The 18,642-nt window shown below is 35.5% G+C and overlaps 1 protein-coding gene across 1 annotated transcript in view; it reads left to right on the top strand.

Moving 5' to 3' along the window:
- PLXDC2 (plexin domain containing 2) overlaps positions 1 to 18,642 on the top strand; it is a 475,164-nt gene that overhangs the window by 346,281 nt on the left and 110,241 nt on the right. Inside the window, exons 8-9 of the mRNA XM_059183993.1 lie at positions 8,827 to 8,922; positions 9,115 to 9,196. Of these exons, the coding sequence (XP_059039976.1) occupies positions 8,827 to 8,922; positions 9,115 to 9,196 (178 nt within the window). The remainder of the gene's footprint in view (positions 1 to 8,826; positions 8,923 to 9,114; positions 9,197 to 18,642) is intronic.

The following is an 18,642-nucleotide window of genomic DNA, read 5'->3' as shown; positions in this document are numbered from 1 at the left end:
CTTCCAAAAAGAAGAAAAAAAAGAAAGAAAAATCCACATGGTGAAATCAACCCTTATCTAAAAAATAAAATAAAAGATAAAAATTAGTTAACAGTCCAGAAAGAATAAGGGATACTGTAGTGGGAACACTAATCATGAGGCCGTGAGCATCTTATTTAATTCTTATAACTTAACAAGCAAGATGGTCATCTTAATACCTATGATGCAAAGCATACGTAGCATAAGTGTTTGGCACCAAGTAAGCACTGTGTTTGTGTCCTTATGTACCGTTCCTTTATCAGCATCAGCATTGTCACAGGGTGCCTGGGTGGCTCAGTCGGTTAAGCTTCTTTCTACCTTCTGCTCAGGTGGTGATCCTGGGGTCCTTGGATCGAGTACCACATCGGGCTCCCTGCTCAGTAGAGAGCCTTCTTCTCCCTCTCCCTCTGCCTGCTGCTCCCCCTGCTTGTATGCTGTCTCCCTATCTCTCGCTATCAAATAAGTAAATAAATCTTTTTTAAAAACCCCAAAACAAAAAACATTGTCACTTTAGAAAGATAGTGATGCTTGCTAAGATGACCACATCTAGAACAAATGTTCATGAGAATGGGTCTACAGGGGATTTCCACAGAAAACACCTCGGCACCCTCGCTCTGACCTCATCCTTTCGTTTTTGTTTCTGTTTTTTTTTTTTTTTTAAAGATTTTATGTATTTATTTGACAGACAGAGATCACAAGTAGGCAGAGAGGCAGGCAGAGAGAGAGGAGGAAGCAGGCTCCTCACTGAGCAGAGAGCCCGATGCGGGGCTCAATCCCAGGACCCTGAGATCATGACCTGAGCCGAAGGCAGAGGCTTAACCCACTGAGCCACCCAGGCACCCTGAAACTCATCCTTTCTAAGTATCATATGGTTTTTGACTTCTCAGTGTGTCTGTCTGTCTATCACCTTCCATTTTTCATAAAATATTTTATAGAATTTTAGAAAGAAAAAGAACACAGATCAGCTGTTTCAGTCTCCACAGGTACAGATCTGAAAGACAGGTCTACGTACAATGACTTCAATTATTCATTACAGAAATCCAGATGTAATAACGTACTTGTGATGATAAGCATAGTGCACATTAATTCAGAGAAATTTGTAAAATAATAACGAATACAAAGGAGAAAATTTAATTGGTCTGTAAATCTACCCCAGAGAGATAGATACCAATAATGTTTCCCTGTATCTGCATCCAGACTCGTGTTTATAGTAGACACACACGCAAACACAGGCACTTTAAGAAAATTGGCATTGGAGACGCCTGGGTGGCTCAGTTGGTTAAGCAGCTGCCTTCGGCTCAGGTCATGATCCCAGCGTCCTGGGATCGAGTCCCACATCGGGCTCCTTGCTCAGCAGGGAGCCTGCTTCTCCCTCTGCCTCTGCCTGCCATTCTGTCTGCCTGTGCTCGCTCTCTCCCCCTCTCTCTCTCTGATAAATAAATAAAATCTTTAAAAAAAAAAAAAAGAAAGAAAATTGGCATTGGGCTATAAATATTTTTCACCGAATATATATAACACATCTCTTTCTGCACTGCTAAATACCTGTCTAAAATGTGGCCATTAATAGCTGCAACAAATTCCTTTATTTCATAATTTATGTGACATGTCTGAACACTGGTTTGTCATATTGGTTGCTTTTCATATTAATTATCAGTAAAACGGTGCTGAACATCTTTGTTTATAAATGTTGACACAACTCTTTAAAAATGAATATGTGTCCATTGGCGGTTAATAGTTCTTTTGTGTGTACTTTGACAAATTGCTTTCTCTAAAGGTTGTCCCAATTTATTTCCCCACAAGCTTTTTATTAGATATCCCGTTTCCCCAGATGCTCCCAGATGCTATTATCATTTTTAAACATTGCAAATTTGATCAGCAGAACATGATATTTCATTGTTGCTTCAATATTCTTTTGATTACCAGAAAGTTTTCACATTGTCATATATTCATAGGTCATGTGTCATTTCCATAATTTCTTGTTAAATAGCTTTATTAAGCAATTCTCAGCTTCTGCTTATGTCCCTCCAAATTCTTTTCCTCAGCGTGCAGAGATCTTCCCGGATAAACATACAGTTCTCACTAGCACCATTCATACTTGTTGGTTTCTCTCTGCTCCAACTTCAACACTGAATTTCCATCTGAATCTCTAGGCTGCTGACCTTCTTCATCACGCCTCACCTTTTCTGTGCCTTCAGAGCTTAAAGAGCATAACATTTCCAGCAAGAAAACCCAGAAAATCCGTTCCTGCTTTCTCAGTTCTTTTATTTGGGAACATAAGGCAACGCCGTCTTAGAAATATGAAAGTTAGTTTTACACACACGCAGAATTCTTGTCCAAGAAACCACACAGGAAACCTGCCGACCTAACCGGAAATGGTTCTTCTCTAAGTTAACAATAACGGCTACTTCTGAGACCTTGAGAACACTCTGCTTTATTCTTCTCACTATCCCTACATTATCTGCTTCTTTCTCATCAGCCTCTGCTGTCTTCAATTTATTGACGCTGTTCCTGCTACAACTTGCCTTCTCTTTGTTCGTTGTTACTACTGTTCACAGCTCAATAAGAAATGTTAGCATTTTCAATGGTAAAAGTCACAGCTAATTGGGAGAGTCAATATATTTTACACAGTCAGAGATTCAGTGAACTCTTAGAGGACGTTGTATATAGTTTGTCATATGTGGTCTCCTTATAAGCTTTATAGGCCAGGTAGCAATTTTTCAAAGAATTTGACCAAAATTATGTTTACAGACTTAAAAAAAAAAAAAAGAACCTTAACAAACAAAAGGATAGATGATTTGTTTTTTACTCCTCAGAATGTCTTAAGTTTTAATTGTCAGAGAACATAATAGCATAGACCAGTACTGTCTAATGGAACTTTCTGCACTGATAAAATATTCTAAATTTAAACTGTTCAATATTGGTCTTACTGGTCTGTGTGGCTACCAGCACTTGAAATGTGGATAGTGACATTTGGGAATTGAATTTTTAATTTTCTTTCCTCAATTAATTTTAATTTAAAGAGATACATGTGACTAGTGGTTACCATATTGGACAGGGTAATAATAGGCCATATAAGCATATTTAAATAAAATATTATATTGCAGATGTATTATTTAAAGAACATATATTTTATTTCTTCCTTGCCTTGAAAAAACCTTAGAACTTTTGATATGATTAAATAATACATTTTCAAATATAAATATTTCATTATAACTGATCTTCCCCCGAATAAAACCATTTGTAATTTTGATTGGCTAGTAGGACTCCTCCATTATAATTACTTAGGAACTGTAATTTAAAAAAAAAAAGTCATGTTGACGACTATGGAGGAAATAAATAATCTGGATAAAACTGAAGATATTTTTTCTTTCATAACTCAATTAAATCTCTTTTAGAAGAACTGAGCCTCTCTTGTTATTCTCAAAGTTACCAGGTTCTTTTCATTCATTTAAGACACACTGATCCACAAATCCTTTAGTAAATTGGGTCATCTTTCCTTCTTGGTCCTCAAAATGGAAAGCTCTTCAAAATTATTCGTTTTACAGCAGATAAAATTGCTTCTCTTTCCAGCCCAGCTTCCTCAGGTGCTTTGGTTCCCACATAAGCTTTTGCCCACTCAAACCTCAACAAAAGGAGAAAGAAATCATGACATTTTCCCCATAAAATATCCTCTCATAAAACTCTTCCAAGATAGAAAGTGTTATGCAAAGTGATGTTCTATTGTTTAATACATCATTGCAAACATACCCTATTTGGTATTCTTGATTTTTTTTTTTAAAAGAAGCAAGTATTTAAGAATTTTCTGGATGTTAGAAATCACTGATTAGTTTATTTAACATATTTTAGAATGTTTTTTAGAATCTATGAACAAAACAGAATTCTTTCAGGGACTTGTGGCTAAACTGTGTGTGTGTGTGTGTGTGTGTGTGTGTGTGTGTGTGTGTGTTAAATCTTTTCATTCATTTATTCTTTGCCTTTTTATCCTATACCAATATCAGGTAAAATAAAATTTTACCAATACAGAGATGGTGTCTCTCAATTTAACCAGTCATTTCTAATGTAAAATACTAAAAGTCACAGAAAGGACTTCAATACATTACTAAAAATTCAAGACATTTAAACATTTATGTATTTAGGGACACCTGGGTGGCTCAGTGGGTTAACCCTCTGCCTTCAGCTCAGGTCATGATCTCAGGGTCCTGGGATCAAGCCCAGCATTGGACTCTCTGCTCAGCAGGGAACCTGCTTCACCCCCTCTCTCTGCCTACTTGTGATCTCCGTCAAATAAATAAATAAATAAAATCTTTTTAAAAATTTTTGTTGTATTTTATAAATATCTATTGAGTACCTATTAGGCTAGGATTTATTGGTCTAGGGAAGAGAAACCCAACTTAATGTACTTTTATGTCATTCAGTAAAGAGAATCAAAAGCTCATTTTTGCAGTGGTTACCTTACTATGGAAGGAATAAGAAAGTAGTCAAAATAGTTCTAAAAAATAATCTGAATAGAAAAATCTAATTTTTATATCAAGGTTATCTGCCTTTTTAATTTTAAATTATGGCCTCAGATTCAATTTTCTTCTTTTCTCTATCATGTTTGCCTTCAAATTTATACTTTCCTTTGCCTTAATTATTTCTCATTTTTTCCCTATTACATAATGATTATTTCTATTTAATTTACACTTCCCTACTACACAGAGAATTTTTCCATTTTTAACTAACACTGGTTGGATACCTTTATAAACATGTCCAAATGTTAATTTTTCCAGTTGGATTTTTTATAGGAAGTTTAGTTTCTTGGAAATGTAGGCAATTTTTCTTACATAAGTGCCAAACATCTGCATGATTTAGCACTAAAAGCTTTTAAAAACTTGATTTTAAAAATGAGAAATCTTACTGCATTTCACCCAATTGGATTGAAGAAAGTCATGATATTACCAATGTACATTATAAAATCTCCCCATAAGTCTCAGGAATAAAGAGGTATGTTCCCCTAGAGGAAGCACCATGTTCCTAGGTCGGTGGGAACCATGATATTGAGCCTGCCATCCACAGATTATACAAGCCCCCTCAGATAATGCTTGACCACTTACTGTCCCAGTGTTCATTCGGGTTCTCTTCTTGCACAGAGGGATTACTAAAGTCAGAACATGCATCTTGTTTAAGTTCTTAGTAAATATACGTGGAAGGAGGAGAAAAGTGAAGATTGGTTTTAGATGACATTTCTGATTTTCTTTATGCTTGTTTAAGTAACTTATGAAATCTAGCCATTTGGGTTTTAGTAGTGGCCTGAAACTTCACAAGCAGTAAGGAAAGATAAGAAGAAAATCTAAGAGGCACAGATTAATACTCCATGACCCTCTAAATTTTATGTTGTCTTAGATGAAATTAATTACATTATTATTTAATAGAATTTGAAGTACAAAAGGAATAAAGAAATGTTTGAAGCAAAGCATCTTCTTGATGCTTGATGTAATGACACCAACCTACTATTTTGGATAGTGGATTACATTTTTGTAAATCACTGTTGTAATGGTCTTTCTCTCTCTCTCTCTTTTTTCTCAAAAGTCTCTCTCTCTCTCTTTTTTTTTTCCCCATATCATCATGATGGGAATGAACTTGTATTTGCACAGTACATACTCTTTACATTAAAGAATTCTCACTGAATGGTGCTGTGTTGTGGTCTCATTTGGAACTTGAAAAGAAATAACCATTTGGGACCAGTCACAAAGAATTGGCAATGCATAAGTAAGGCCATGCTAGCAAATCATTTACTTGACAGTTCAGACAATATTAAAATATTTATATAAATGGAAGAATCTGCCAATTTAGGAAATTACTCATACATTCTCTATGTGAATGTTAGCTTTAAAGACGGGCAAATAAACTAGATCATGGTTAACCAGGCCACAGGATACTCATTAAATTGTGTTCATTTCGGCCAGAGTGAATATTGATTGGGAGAGGATTCCTGGTGTTTCCACATGATTACTCTGTTCTCTCCTGTTAATATTGCTTGGAATTTCTAAAAAATGTAATTCATTAGTTATACTTTGAATCATATCACCTTAAGATTTTGGATACTAAACTTTATTCTCTACATGTTAGTCTGCTCAGAGATTTAGTTTCTTTTATTATTATTATTTTTTTTTTATTTTTAAAAGCCCCTAACGGGTATTATAGTCAAACTTGGTTTTGTAAAGTTATAAGAAAACAGCTATACTACTAAGTACTACTAAGACTGAGTTTTTGGTACAGAATTATTTTGGCTGACTTTCTAAAGAAGACAGATGAGCTAAATACATTTCTGGAATCAAATGAAAGCTTCTAGTATTGGCAGGAGCTACCAGTAAATACATTCCTAATTACTTGTTTCTGATAGGGGTATCTCTGAAATACAACAAAAATGACCATTTGGAAGCTGTCATTAATTGGCAGGTCATCAAACAAAAATCATTCTCATTAAATTTAGTTTTGTTAAACTCATTTCATCCCCATAGTTGGAGGGGTCTGAGCAGGTGATAGAATTAGCATAGCAAAAAAGGTCACCTTCCCTTAACCCAATATGCATAATCAATAATTAACTTCCAGAGGCCTCACAGTCATTATGTCAGTAGTTTGAGATTTTCAAAGTATAATATGAAATGAAGAGAAAACCAGTATTTTAAGCACCTACAAATATGATAGAGCAAACTTGAGTATGAGGTACTTAAAAAAACCCTACCCCAGTGATCTCATGACAAAGCTATGTTATTTTGTGTTATTTCCAAGAATAAAATTATTTAGTGAAATACAAGGGAAAGCAGTATATAGCAAGGTGTATTATTTAGACAAAGTAGAACATGGGTAATCCTTTTATGTGCCTTAAAACTTTAAAAAAAAAAAGTGTGCCTCAAGAAACCTAATAAATACCATGAAATTAATATTTTCTCTAATGTTGATAAACTTTATACCTTGAAAATTATATATGCACCTTTCCCTTATACCAAAAAGAAATGAATTAGATTATGGTTCTTAAGCAGTGTTTTCCAATCTGATAAACCTGAAAATGTATTTGGCAAATGGCTCTAGAACCTCTCCAACCCCCTTGGGGCCACCCTTCTTCCTCTTTGGGAGTAGAATTTCATAGTGAATCATCAGAAATGAGTGAAAAGCTATGAAAGGATAAAAGTAAAGATATGTGTAGGTTATAAGTAGATATTTAACTTTGCTCCTGGATGTGTAGGTATATCTACATTTCCTGAACACTTTTAATAAAAGACACCTCACTATCTCCTGGACACCATATTCTTGCTCTATGTCCTAGGAGAGATCACTGTTGGGTCAATTGACCTTAGTCAAAATTTTAATTCTTAAAGCTAATGTCGAAGACAATTTTTGGAAACCTTATTTCCAAGCCTTCGTGCGTCTTCAGTGAGTTTAGGTCTATAGAAATAGACCATTACACACAGCATGTGACTAGCGTGATGTATGGTTGACCTACTGAACATGTATTGAGCAGTTGCGGTATGAAAGGGATTGTCCTAACCAATTTGCATTTATTATCTCATTTTAGTTGTCAAAATGACTCAGTGGTATAGGTACTATTACCTCTATTTCATGGATGAGGGAACTGAGATACAGAGAGGCTGGCAAAGGATCCCAGGGTCACACAGATACCAATTTAGCAGCAATGCTAGCATTTGAACCACCCAACACTGTTCAAGAATGTGTACTATCAACCATGATGACATATGACATCCCAAGATTAGAGACCATGATATTTTTCTCAATAAACTTATAGCTTCCCGAATAATTCCTGAGAGATATGATAGTATTCAGGAAATGGCTTACGGTCATCACAGGCATTTCAAGAGCTAAATAAAATGCTGATAACAGGGACGCCTGGGTGGCTCAGTTGGTTAAGCAGCTGCCTTCGGCTCAGGTCATGATCCCAGCGTCCTGGGATCGAGTCCCACATTGGGCTCCTTGCTCAGCAGGGAGCCTGCTTCTCCCTCTGCCTCTGCCTGCCATTCTGTCTGCCTGTGCTTACTCCCTCTCTCTCTCTGATAAATAAATAAAATCTTAAAAAAAAATGCTGATAACATTATTTTTCCACTTCTATTTACCAAGCTCGGACATACTCATTAGCATAAAACTCAGGTCTTTTTTTAATAGGAGATTTTAAGTATATTTCATCAAGTCTTGATTATAATAAAATGTTTGCCATATTTATCTGACATTTAATTATTAAACCTTGTGTCAGAATCTCTCATCTAGCCTTTTCCTCAGGGATACTGTTGAATTTGCTGTTGAATGATTATAAATTCATTCATGCAATATAATTATTAATTATTAACTAATTATTATTAGTTAACTTTCCTCAGATATGATATTATATATTTAATAAATATTAGCACTAAATTTTTAAGGTGATTTAAGTTCTGTTTTTCTCTTATTAAATTTCCTTCTAAACCTTTAAAGCACTTGGACTCATCTTCTCATAAAAAGTAATTTTATTTAGGCTGTGATTTTTTTTTTCAGTATATCATAGGTAATAATGGTTTGGAGTACCTGTTAGTTAAGTGAGGTATCTGAGACCATAATCAACATTTCAGCTTCAATGATTAAAAAAAGACTTCCAGATATACCAGCACATGATTTTCAGGTTTTTTTCTTATAATCAGTCTCTTCACAGGGATTGATTATTTTAAATCTTCATTTTAAAATCAGCTTGGGTAGAAAGTATATCATTCTACATTCATTATCAGTTGTTGTTTTAGAGGCAAAGACATCTTGAAAGACTTTATTCTGTTTTTGTTTTTACAGATGTCCGAAGAAGAACAATTTATGAATACCACCGAGTAGAGCTACAGATGTCAAAAATTACCAACATTTCAGCTGTGGAGATGACGCCATTACCTAGTAAGTTCCACGTGACCAGAGCTAGGTGGAAAGTTTAATGATCTGATCTGTTTATGGATGAGTATCTTTCTCTTGTGTGTCTGTGTGGGGTAGGTGGGTGATTTTAATTTTGGTTGAACCATCCTTTTTTTTTTTTTTTTTCCTCCATGCTGCCAATTAGTCTTGATAAACCTCTTCTGTCCTGTTTCCTAGCATGCCTCCAGTTCAATGGTTGTGGCCCCTGTGTATCCTCTCAGATTGGCTTCAACTGCAGTTGGTGTAGTAAACTTCAAAGGTAAAAAAGAATAATACAGAAAACTTAAAAATTTTACAAAGATTTGTTGTTTCTATCTTTTCCATTGAATTTTAGATGTTTCAGGTGTGTTGATTAGGTATATATGAACAAATGTATATAAGTTTAAAAAAAAAAAAAACATGACCAAAAAGCAAAAATTGCTTTGATTACTCAAAATTACCAAAAACCTTCTCAGTCAATAAAATAGTTATCTGATATACATTTATTATCTCTGTAAGGCTTAAACTAGATGGTGGACTGATAGGTCTATAAATTGATGCTCTTGGCCCATATTCTTCAGAAAACATGGTATGACATATCATTACTATAACAAGGACAGTGTATGCATGGTCACATGCAAATTCTTAGTAAATTCCAGTGAATATCGCAAAGATTACTAGCAAAGGTTAGAGATATGGTCTAAAGTTAGGAAATAAAGTGACCCTAACCGACCTCTACATAAACAGAATGCGTGGTCTGATTTTTCATGAATCAGAAAGAGGAGTTTCTAGTCCTCAGAGGTTTTCAGAGAGTGAATGATCATTTGTTGGAAATATGGAGCAAAGACTTAACTGTGTTTTGTTATTTACTCAACCATTTTGTGCATCAGTTATATTCCAAGCACTGGGAAAGTAGCAGCAAATAATACTGGTGTGGTCCCTACCTGCCCACCCTCCCACTCCCCCCCACCAGAGAGTTTACAGTCTGTCTGGGTGTAAGTCCCTGTCCACCTTCAAAGTCTATGAAGAGTTCTCCCCACTGGTAAAGAACTGAGTCTTCAGGCTCTTCCTGTGTGCTTGTGCGTCAGAGCTTCTTATAGGAACAGCCTTTGTCTTATCATCTTGCTGCAGCATTTGCTCTAATGATAGAGACATGGTCGGGAACACTTTCAGTGCTATTGGAGTATAAAGAATAGAACGCCAAGCCCTTGATAACAAGCTTTCAGAAACATGTTTAACTTGCTAACTTTGGGGCAACCAGTACAGTATTGTGGCTAGAACATTATTTATTATAACCTCGTTTTGTTTTCAGTGCAACCTGTTCCTGTAATTTCCTTTGTGCCGTGAATATCAAATAACGAAAAAGCAAGCAGGAAATTAACATTCTTCAAAGTAGATTTTAACTTTCCTATATCTCCAGAGTGAAAAGAACTGCCTTACAATTAAGAGTTTGTGGACATTTGTATTCATATATTGTTGACATTCCATAAAGATTATATGCACATTGGAAGTTAGTCAAAATTGGGTTAGATGACAGCCAAAACACATCTCAGGAGATGGCACTTTAATATGTTCAGTAAAGTAGCACTGAGCTCACCCATAAAATACTCCCAAAAGAATTAGTAGAAGGCCCTGGCTTGACGTGCACCTAATTCAAGTTCCAGCTCAGTGCTCACCCCCTTTGAGAGGTCTCCCTAAACCACAGTCTGCGTGAGGTGCCCAACCCCAGTGTTTCTCAGACATCTGGGAGAAACTCCATCATCAGCAGTCACCTTAGTTCTCATGGACTCTTTCTTGTTAGTTAGTCTGTCGCCTCTGCTAGGCTATGACTGTATTAAGGGTGATTGGTCTTTATATCTCCAGAACCTAAGAATGTACCTGGTACTGCAGAAAGTGAATAAATGAGTCAAGGAATGAATGAATGAATGATCATTAGGTTCCAAATGAAGGAATCATGATTAGATTTGTCTGGGAACTGGGGTGCCTGGGTGGCTCAGTGGGTTAAGCCCCTGCCTTTGGCTCAGGTCATGATCTCAGGGTCCTGGGATCAAGCCCCACATCGGACTCTCTGCTCAGCAGGGAGCCTGCTTCCTCTCTTTCTGCCTGCCTCTCTGCCTACTTGTAATCTGTCTGTCAAATAAATTAAAAAAAAAAAAAAAAAGATTTGTCTGGAAACTAAGGGTTTCTGAAGATGAGAGACTGTCAGTGCTGAAGCTAGGAAAGTCAAAGGAAAACCAGGAATGGTAGCCACCCCAGCCAGATTACCATTAGGATAATTCTCAACTGAAATAATATCATTGTAGTTGAAGGTTTGGGACACTAGTGTAGAAACCTATCTCCCAGCAACCATTTCATTATTTTTTAAAGAATATTTTTGGTGAAAATATAGGTATGTTTTTATCTATCTGTCCGTCAATCAATCTGTGTTTAAATATATGTTCAAAGTTCCAAAACAAGCAATTTTGCATTGTTGCAAATGGCATTATATTAATACTTCTGTTTTATTGAGAGATTTCTCTGCCAGACATAGTATCAAAGAGTTTTCAGATGTATTTAGTTTGTGCAGACTTCTTACAGTGGAGGCAATCGAGGCTTACAGGAGCCAGTTGTTTTTGCAGGGTCTTCTAGTTTATAAGTGGTAAGTTGGGACTAAAACTACATCTGTGTGACTCCCAGCCTGTGGTCTTGACCCCTCACCTGCCTTGCCTCCCACCTGCCAGGATGCAGATGAACTAAGCGAGTTAATCTTCATTACTTCCTGAAAAGTAGCAGACATAATACTGGAAAATAAATATTTTTGTCACTGAGGCTGCAGGAAAATCTCATGGCTTTGCAACTGGCATAAGAAGAAGGCAAAAGAGAATCGAGCAAAGCATAAGACTTTCGTGCATTATTGAAAGCATCATGGTTGCTTTAAAAAGATTAATTGAAAAAGGGAAAGTGGTGATGCATGTGAATAAGGAAGGAATTCATCAAAGAACACTGCTTTAAAAACTACAAGTTTTCTGCATGTTACCATTTGGTGTTTTGCTGAATACCAAACACTGGTTTAAAAATCTAGGATTTATTTTTAATTCTTCAACAACTCAGTTATATACATATCAAGACCTGCTTAATTAATTGGTTTAACTATGGCTCATTGCACTTTTGTTCAATTTAATTTCCCCACTGCATTTTATTAATTTCTCCTTAGACTTGTGAGCTTCAAAACTTTGCTCTTGCTGCCCGGAAGCATTTCCCCAGACTTTAGAGCTTTTATTAACAAGTTCAATAAAACAAGAGAAGTCTTATCCTAAGCAGCACAAAAATAGCCTCTCAGATTTTTTTCTTCCATTCTTTTTACTTTCTCCTTTGTGCTCATTTACCCCTGAATGATAATCAGTTGGTGGTGATTATTGAACTCTCAAGTCGGGCTTGCTCCGAAAAGATAAGATATTTTTAATTGGCTTGTTTATGTCCTTTAATTCCTGTTTTTCAGGAAGCAAAAACTAAAGTAAAATGTTTGTATTGGCTTTCTCCAAGGTCTAAAGGAATTTGAGTTATAGAACATTTAATGAGATCCATGATCAAAAATGTTTACTTATAATAGGTGGCCCATTACTTGTAGGTGAGAATGCTTTTGTTTCTTCACTGAAAACTGAGAAGACCTGAATCAACCATTTTCAACCATATCTCCTATTTTCACTCCTTCAACAAAAATTTCCAAGTGTCTTTGTGTTCAGGTTAATATCCTAAATTATGACTCCAGGGGTAAACAAACTTTCCTCCTGGAGCTTACATTTTTAGTATGAAGAGAAAGCATTTAAGCAAACAGACGTGCAAAAAATAGAGTTGGCAGTGATGAGTGCTATACAAAAACAATAAACAGAACATTATAAGGGAAAATATAGCAAAATAAGTAAGAATAACAAGAGTTTATTTGTTGATAACATGCTAAGCAACTTAACCTTTTGAAGGGACGTTGGTTTCATTAGCCTTCATCATCTGAACGTCTCGCTTGAGGACAAGTTCAGTTTGAGATGTCTATCAGACTTCAAGTGGAAATGTTGAGTAAGTGGGAACATATAAGCCAGAAATTTAGGGAAGAGGTTGTGGCCGGACATTAAACTGGAGAGTCATTATCATATAGATAGTATTTAAATTCATGGAGCTGAGTGAGATCAGCTATGGAGAGAGTGTAAATTGAAAATAGAAGAGATTCCAGGAGCTAGTTTCTGGCATGGCATAATGAGGTATGATGCTAATATTTCATTATATAAAACTATTTTAAAATAGATTTGTATACATGTCTGTATAGACAGAGAATACCTCTGAAAAAGATACATAAGAGATTGATAACAATGTTTGTCTCTGGAGACAAGCATGAGGATGAGTATTACTTTTTATTCTGATTATGTACTCTTGTGTATAATTTGAATTTTTGCCACGTGGAGTTGAAGACAAAAGGAGGAATCAACAAAGGAGAAATGACAGAACATAAATTCAAGGGCAGAAATGCAGCTTTCCTCATTTTAGTGTCTTCCACAGCACCTAACACCATACCTAGACTAATATAGCAATCCATGGACTGATCATGCAGATGATCAAGGCCAGAAATTTGCACTTTCATGAGAATTCTAATTGGTCACGTTGGCTGTTCCCATACATTGGCTTTGTCAATATCAACCATATGGCTACCATAAGGACTAAGCTGATGTTTAGCATAAAATGTCAGTATTTATAATTAAGCAGATTAAGAACTGAGGAATTAGTCTCTTGGTGTCTCCGTTTTAAAGAATTTTCTTCATTTTATTTACTTAGCTTGGATCAAAGTCATAGGACTACAGGTCCTATTTATTTGGGAATAAATAATTTCCATGATTCCACCCATCAAAAGAATAAATAGAACAAGTGAACCCCTACTAATGATAATGACATGTAGCTACTGAATACTAATATCACATGTTTACTTAAGAAGATATATGAGATGAGGGAAAAATCTTTTTGAATAACTCTATATTTGTTTCGACCTGTTATTTCTATTGCATTTCCTTGAACATACTATGGCACTGGCTGTTATTTTCCCCGAATGAACTGGATTTCTTTGCAGTAACAAAAAGAATAATGGGGGGAAAAAAGTATCATGTATAGTATATTTCAAAAATTTTGAAATGTGTAAAGTCAGAGATAGTGGCCAATAATTCATTAATGATAGAAAATGTATCATCAACCTAAATTAATTAAAGATGAAAAACTCTATAGAGGCACAACTAATTTTTTGAAAATAGAATGTACTCATTACCATGCTCGTTTAGCTTACAGAAATTAAACTACCTAGGTTTGAGAGAAGAGAGAAATGGAGAGAACAAATTTAAATAATGCAGCCAATTCAACCTTTCCCCAATCAGTAATCTTAACGCTTCTGAATAGGAGCACCAAGGAGACTTGAATATACCTATCTCCTTTGGTTTTATTTTGATGTACCCCTAAACACATAGGCACATTTGCAGGATTGAGTGTGACTTTAGGGTTTAAGGAAACAACAGATATTTTTCACACCACATGATCCTAAAATAAAGCCAACAAACTTCATCTAGGATCAGCCAAAATCCAACAGTGCATACTGACTTTAGAGGAAGAAGTAGTTTTATGAAAAGAGTGGCAGGCTCCTGAACGGACTGTACTAAGGGAATTTCAATCATGTTTTGACTCAGTATGATTTCTGCCTACTTACTCACTGCCATATCTAGCCTTCAAGTAAGGTGCAACTCCACTGTAATCCTCAGAGGGCCATATAAAGCATTCTGTTAGTCTGATTTAGTTTTAATCAATTTAGTCCAAGATTTCAAGATTAAAAAGAGAGGATCAAAACACCCACAATTGTTGAAAGACATTCCAGGTATTCTTAGGATATATGGCCCACTCTGAACTTTATACAATTAAGATTAATCAGCAGGGTATAATTATGCCTGTCTAAATGGACCTTTTATATCCCGGGCAAAGCCTGTAACCATTTTGAGAGTATGGTTGAAGTTCATATTCAAGGCTACTAGTATATTACACATTTACATGATTCTTTCACATAAGGACATCCATTGGCTTTGGTGACCAAGTGTGAAGTCCACACCTAACTTGGGAAGTCCAGCAGCCCTGGTCCAAAATTAATTATGACTCTAGGCTTATTACTCTGGATTGGGGTAAAATAAATTTCTACTCTGAAATGCCCTGAATTTCAGATGGACATTTAGAATTCACCAAGCTTTAAGAATTTGCAGTAAACGTTTGTTGATCTGTGTTTCAATATGCTGACTTTCTTTCAAGTTGAAATCACCTCCATCTGCTTATTGGAATTATAGATTAGTAATATTTTGGTAGCTGAAAATGTTACCATTTTCAATAAACTGTATGTTAGGTTTAAATACAAAATATGAAGTTATTTATAACTAACATAATCTATTTTTGCCTTTGAAGGAAAGTTATGTCCTTACTGAAATATCAGATCCAACAAAATTATTTAATTGATGACAAATTAATTAGAACCCTTTATTGTCATGCTGCCTAGTCATGATAGACAGGAAGAAGAGAATGCTATCATTTCTGACTGATGTCAGAAATGACTGAAGTCCTCAGAGAAACAGTAATCTTTCATTCTATACTCAGCAGCAGTGAATAAGGTCTGAAACGGTCTGAAAACTGGGCTTAAAGTGGTGAGCCCAGTAGCCCACATCTAGGCCAGATGAGATTCTTGTTCTTGAGTGAGTTCTTATCAAGAATATTGGACTTTCTGTGTCTGGGAGAACCAGCCAGCCAAAGTTCAGGAGGAGCCCAGAAGTGAGGAAGCATTCCTGCTTTACTCAAAAGGAATCAAAATTCCCCCCAAATGTATAGTAGAGAGGCAGTCTTGTTTTGTTGTCCTAAGTGGATTAGATTGAATGTCTGAATTCCTAATGGCCCAGCCAATGTTAGCTGATTGATCTTGGACAAATCAATAAACTCTTTGACTTTACATCTTGAAATGTGGAATGCATTAACTCATCTAGACATATTTGATTCTAGTATTCTTTAATTCTGAGTGGCTGTAGGTTCAGTAGTTCTCAATTATTAGTACAGTTACAATTGCCCCAGGAGCCTGTTAAAATGCAGATTTCTCTGAATCTTAGCAAGGGATTCCTATTCAGTAGGTCCAGAGTGGAGTCCAGGAATTGAACTTTTTAATAAAGCTCTTCTGGGGACCCTAAGTAATCTGAGACGATCACAGTGGAAATTCTGATCTTGTACAAATGGGCTGAGAGTCTCGTAAGCCTTCAGCGGTTACACAGAAGTGGTGTGGAAACACTTATTCTTACTTTGGAAAAGAGACGTATAGAAAAAAATATTTGAAGATAAAAATACTTGTTTTTAAAATCCATTAGGAGTTAATGAAATAAGTGTTGATAAAAGAAAGCAAGAAGTTTTTGGATAAGTACAGTGTACATAATAAATAATTCAGGAGATTGGGAACATTGTTAGCTAGTTAAAATCACTGGAACATCTTTGCTTTCTGAATTTTTATTAAATCACTGCTACTAAAGGAGAAATTCACTGTTCTAAGGTGAATTCTAGAAATTCCATACTGCCAAGATAATTTTTAGATGTGCAGTGTTCATAAGAGGTAAACTGAATTTGAATTTATTTTAGTGCCATTTATAATCCTTTCAAATTCAAATAAAGGATCTTAGCATTTCAATTAATTACCTTGTTTTGAAAAACGAAATTGTGTTTTAAGAATACACAATTCTTTAAAAGATTTTTTTTTTTATTCATTTGATAGAGATCATAAGTAGACAGAGAGGCAGGCAGAGGGGGAGGGGAAAGCCAGCTCCCCACTGAGCAGAGAGCTGATGCGGGACTCGATCCCAGGACTCTGAGATCATGATCTAAGCCAAATGCAGAGGCTTTAACTCACTGAGCCACCCAGGCACCCCAAGAATACAAAATTAAAGTTTTTTTGTTCTTTTCAGCATTCCAAACCTAGCTTTAACAAAAGTGTACTAGTTCTCTTTGTGTGAATTAATTGTAACAGTGTAATAAGCTATAATGTTATTTTATTCATGACATGAAAGGATTTTGAAGGATGCTCTGATAGAATCATTTTGAAAAGATCTATAAGATAACCAGTAACAGAGTTGACCTTTGGGGAAATTGCCATGAATTGAAAATTAGCATAAAGAGAGATTATTACCATCTCATCATATTTCCTTTTGTAGAGTTTGAATTTTAATCACATGTACATATTACCTATACTGAATGAATCAATCAACAAACAAATACATATTTTTAAAACAAAGAAAAGAAATGTATGTGTTAAAATATACTAGGAAATTTTGGATATTCTTTCAGAAAATTCTGAAGCTAAAGAAACTTTCAGAGGCAGACAATTATAATTCTTTTTTTTTTCTTAAGATTTATTTATTTATTTTGAGAGGGAGAGAGAGAGACCCATGCATGTGTGCAGGGGTTGGGTGGCAGGGAGAGGGAATCTTCAGCAGACTCCCTCCTGAGCATGGAACCCAACATAGGGCTTGATCACCACCTGTGGGCTCAGGACCCAAGAGTTTACAACCTAAGCCAGAATCAAGAGTTGGACACTTAATTGACTGAGTCACCCAGGTGCCCCTTATCAATTCTGAATATATAGGCTACATTTCTTTTCTCTGAAGAGATGCCACTGGATTTATTAGCCTTTTGGATATATAATGCATGTAATTCTATTTATTTATTTTAGAAGTATTGAACTGTGGTTTTGTCTATCATTTCTTCTATTTATCAATCCTCTATTTTGCATTTTGGTCTCTCTCTCCTTTTGCCATGGCCATCTGCCAGTCCCTGAAGATGGTTGTGAATACAGAATAGGCACCAACTTCGTTTTTTCCAAACTCAAAAGCAACAGGTGCTTGAGCCACGTCTCCTGATAACCAAGTCCCACCTGAAATATCAAGGCATTCTTTTAAGTTGTCTTTGATTTTCCCGCCAGTGAATGCTGTGTTTTCATTCCATCTGAGCACCATTTGGCAAGCTAGAAATAAAATCTGTAGAATTATTTAGTATCACATCTGTTTATAGCTGCTTTTTCAAGATAAACCAAGTGATTTTAAAGTCTTACTTATGTTTTAACCAGCTGTGGTGACTACATTTTCTATGGTTATAATTTGGAAAATTAAACATCAACAAATGCAACCTAAAAACATATATGGAGTATCTAAAAATAGGACGTTTCAGTGCTACACTACATATTCCAGTCCCTTAACTTGCTTGCACTAATGTAGTAATGAGTTCCCCTGGAAATAATTGAGAGTTAATTGTCCAAGAGTGAGATTGATTTTGTTCAAGTGAAAAACAATAAGTGCTGTATTATGATGAAAAAAAAATATCTGTAAAGGACAAGGAAATAAAAATTTAAAAGCAAAAAACAAAATTCACAGTTTCTGTTAAAAAAAGAATTGACATGACTATTGAGTATCCAGGAGCCTCAGATTAATATTCAGATTGAAAAGACTGACACTATGGTGAAAAAGAAAAAAAATTAATAAGTAGTTTATGGTTTAATTACTTGTTTTGCCAGGAATACAATGTGAAAGTATAGAAAGACTTTCAAAATACAATGTTTGTTGTCCAGCCAGGTCTTTAGAGACCTATGTAAGAAAATGATTAAAATGTCAGTGGGATAGTTTCTGATTTTTTTTTGCTTTCTGCTAAAATCTAACCCCT

This window comes from Mustela lutreola, chromosome 8, assembly GCF_030435805.1.
Source record: "Mustela lutreola isolate mMusLut2 chromosome 8, mMusLut2.pri, whole genome shotgun sequence".
In the NCBI taxonomy this organism is placed as follows: Eukaryota; Metazoa; Chordata; class Mammalia; order Carnivora; family Mustelidae; genus Mustela; species Mustela lutreola.
This window is presented reverse-complemented; position numbering and strand designations above follow the sequence as displayed.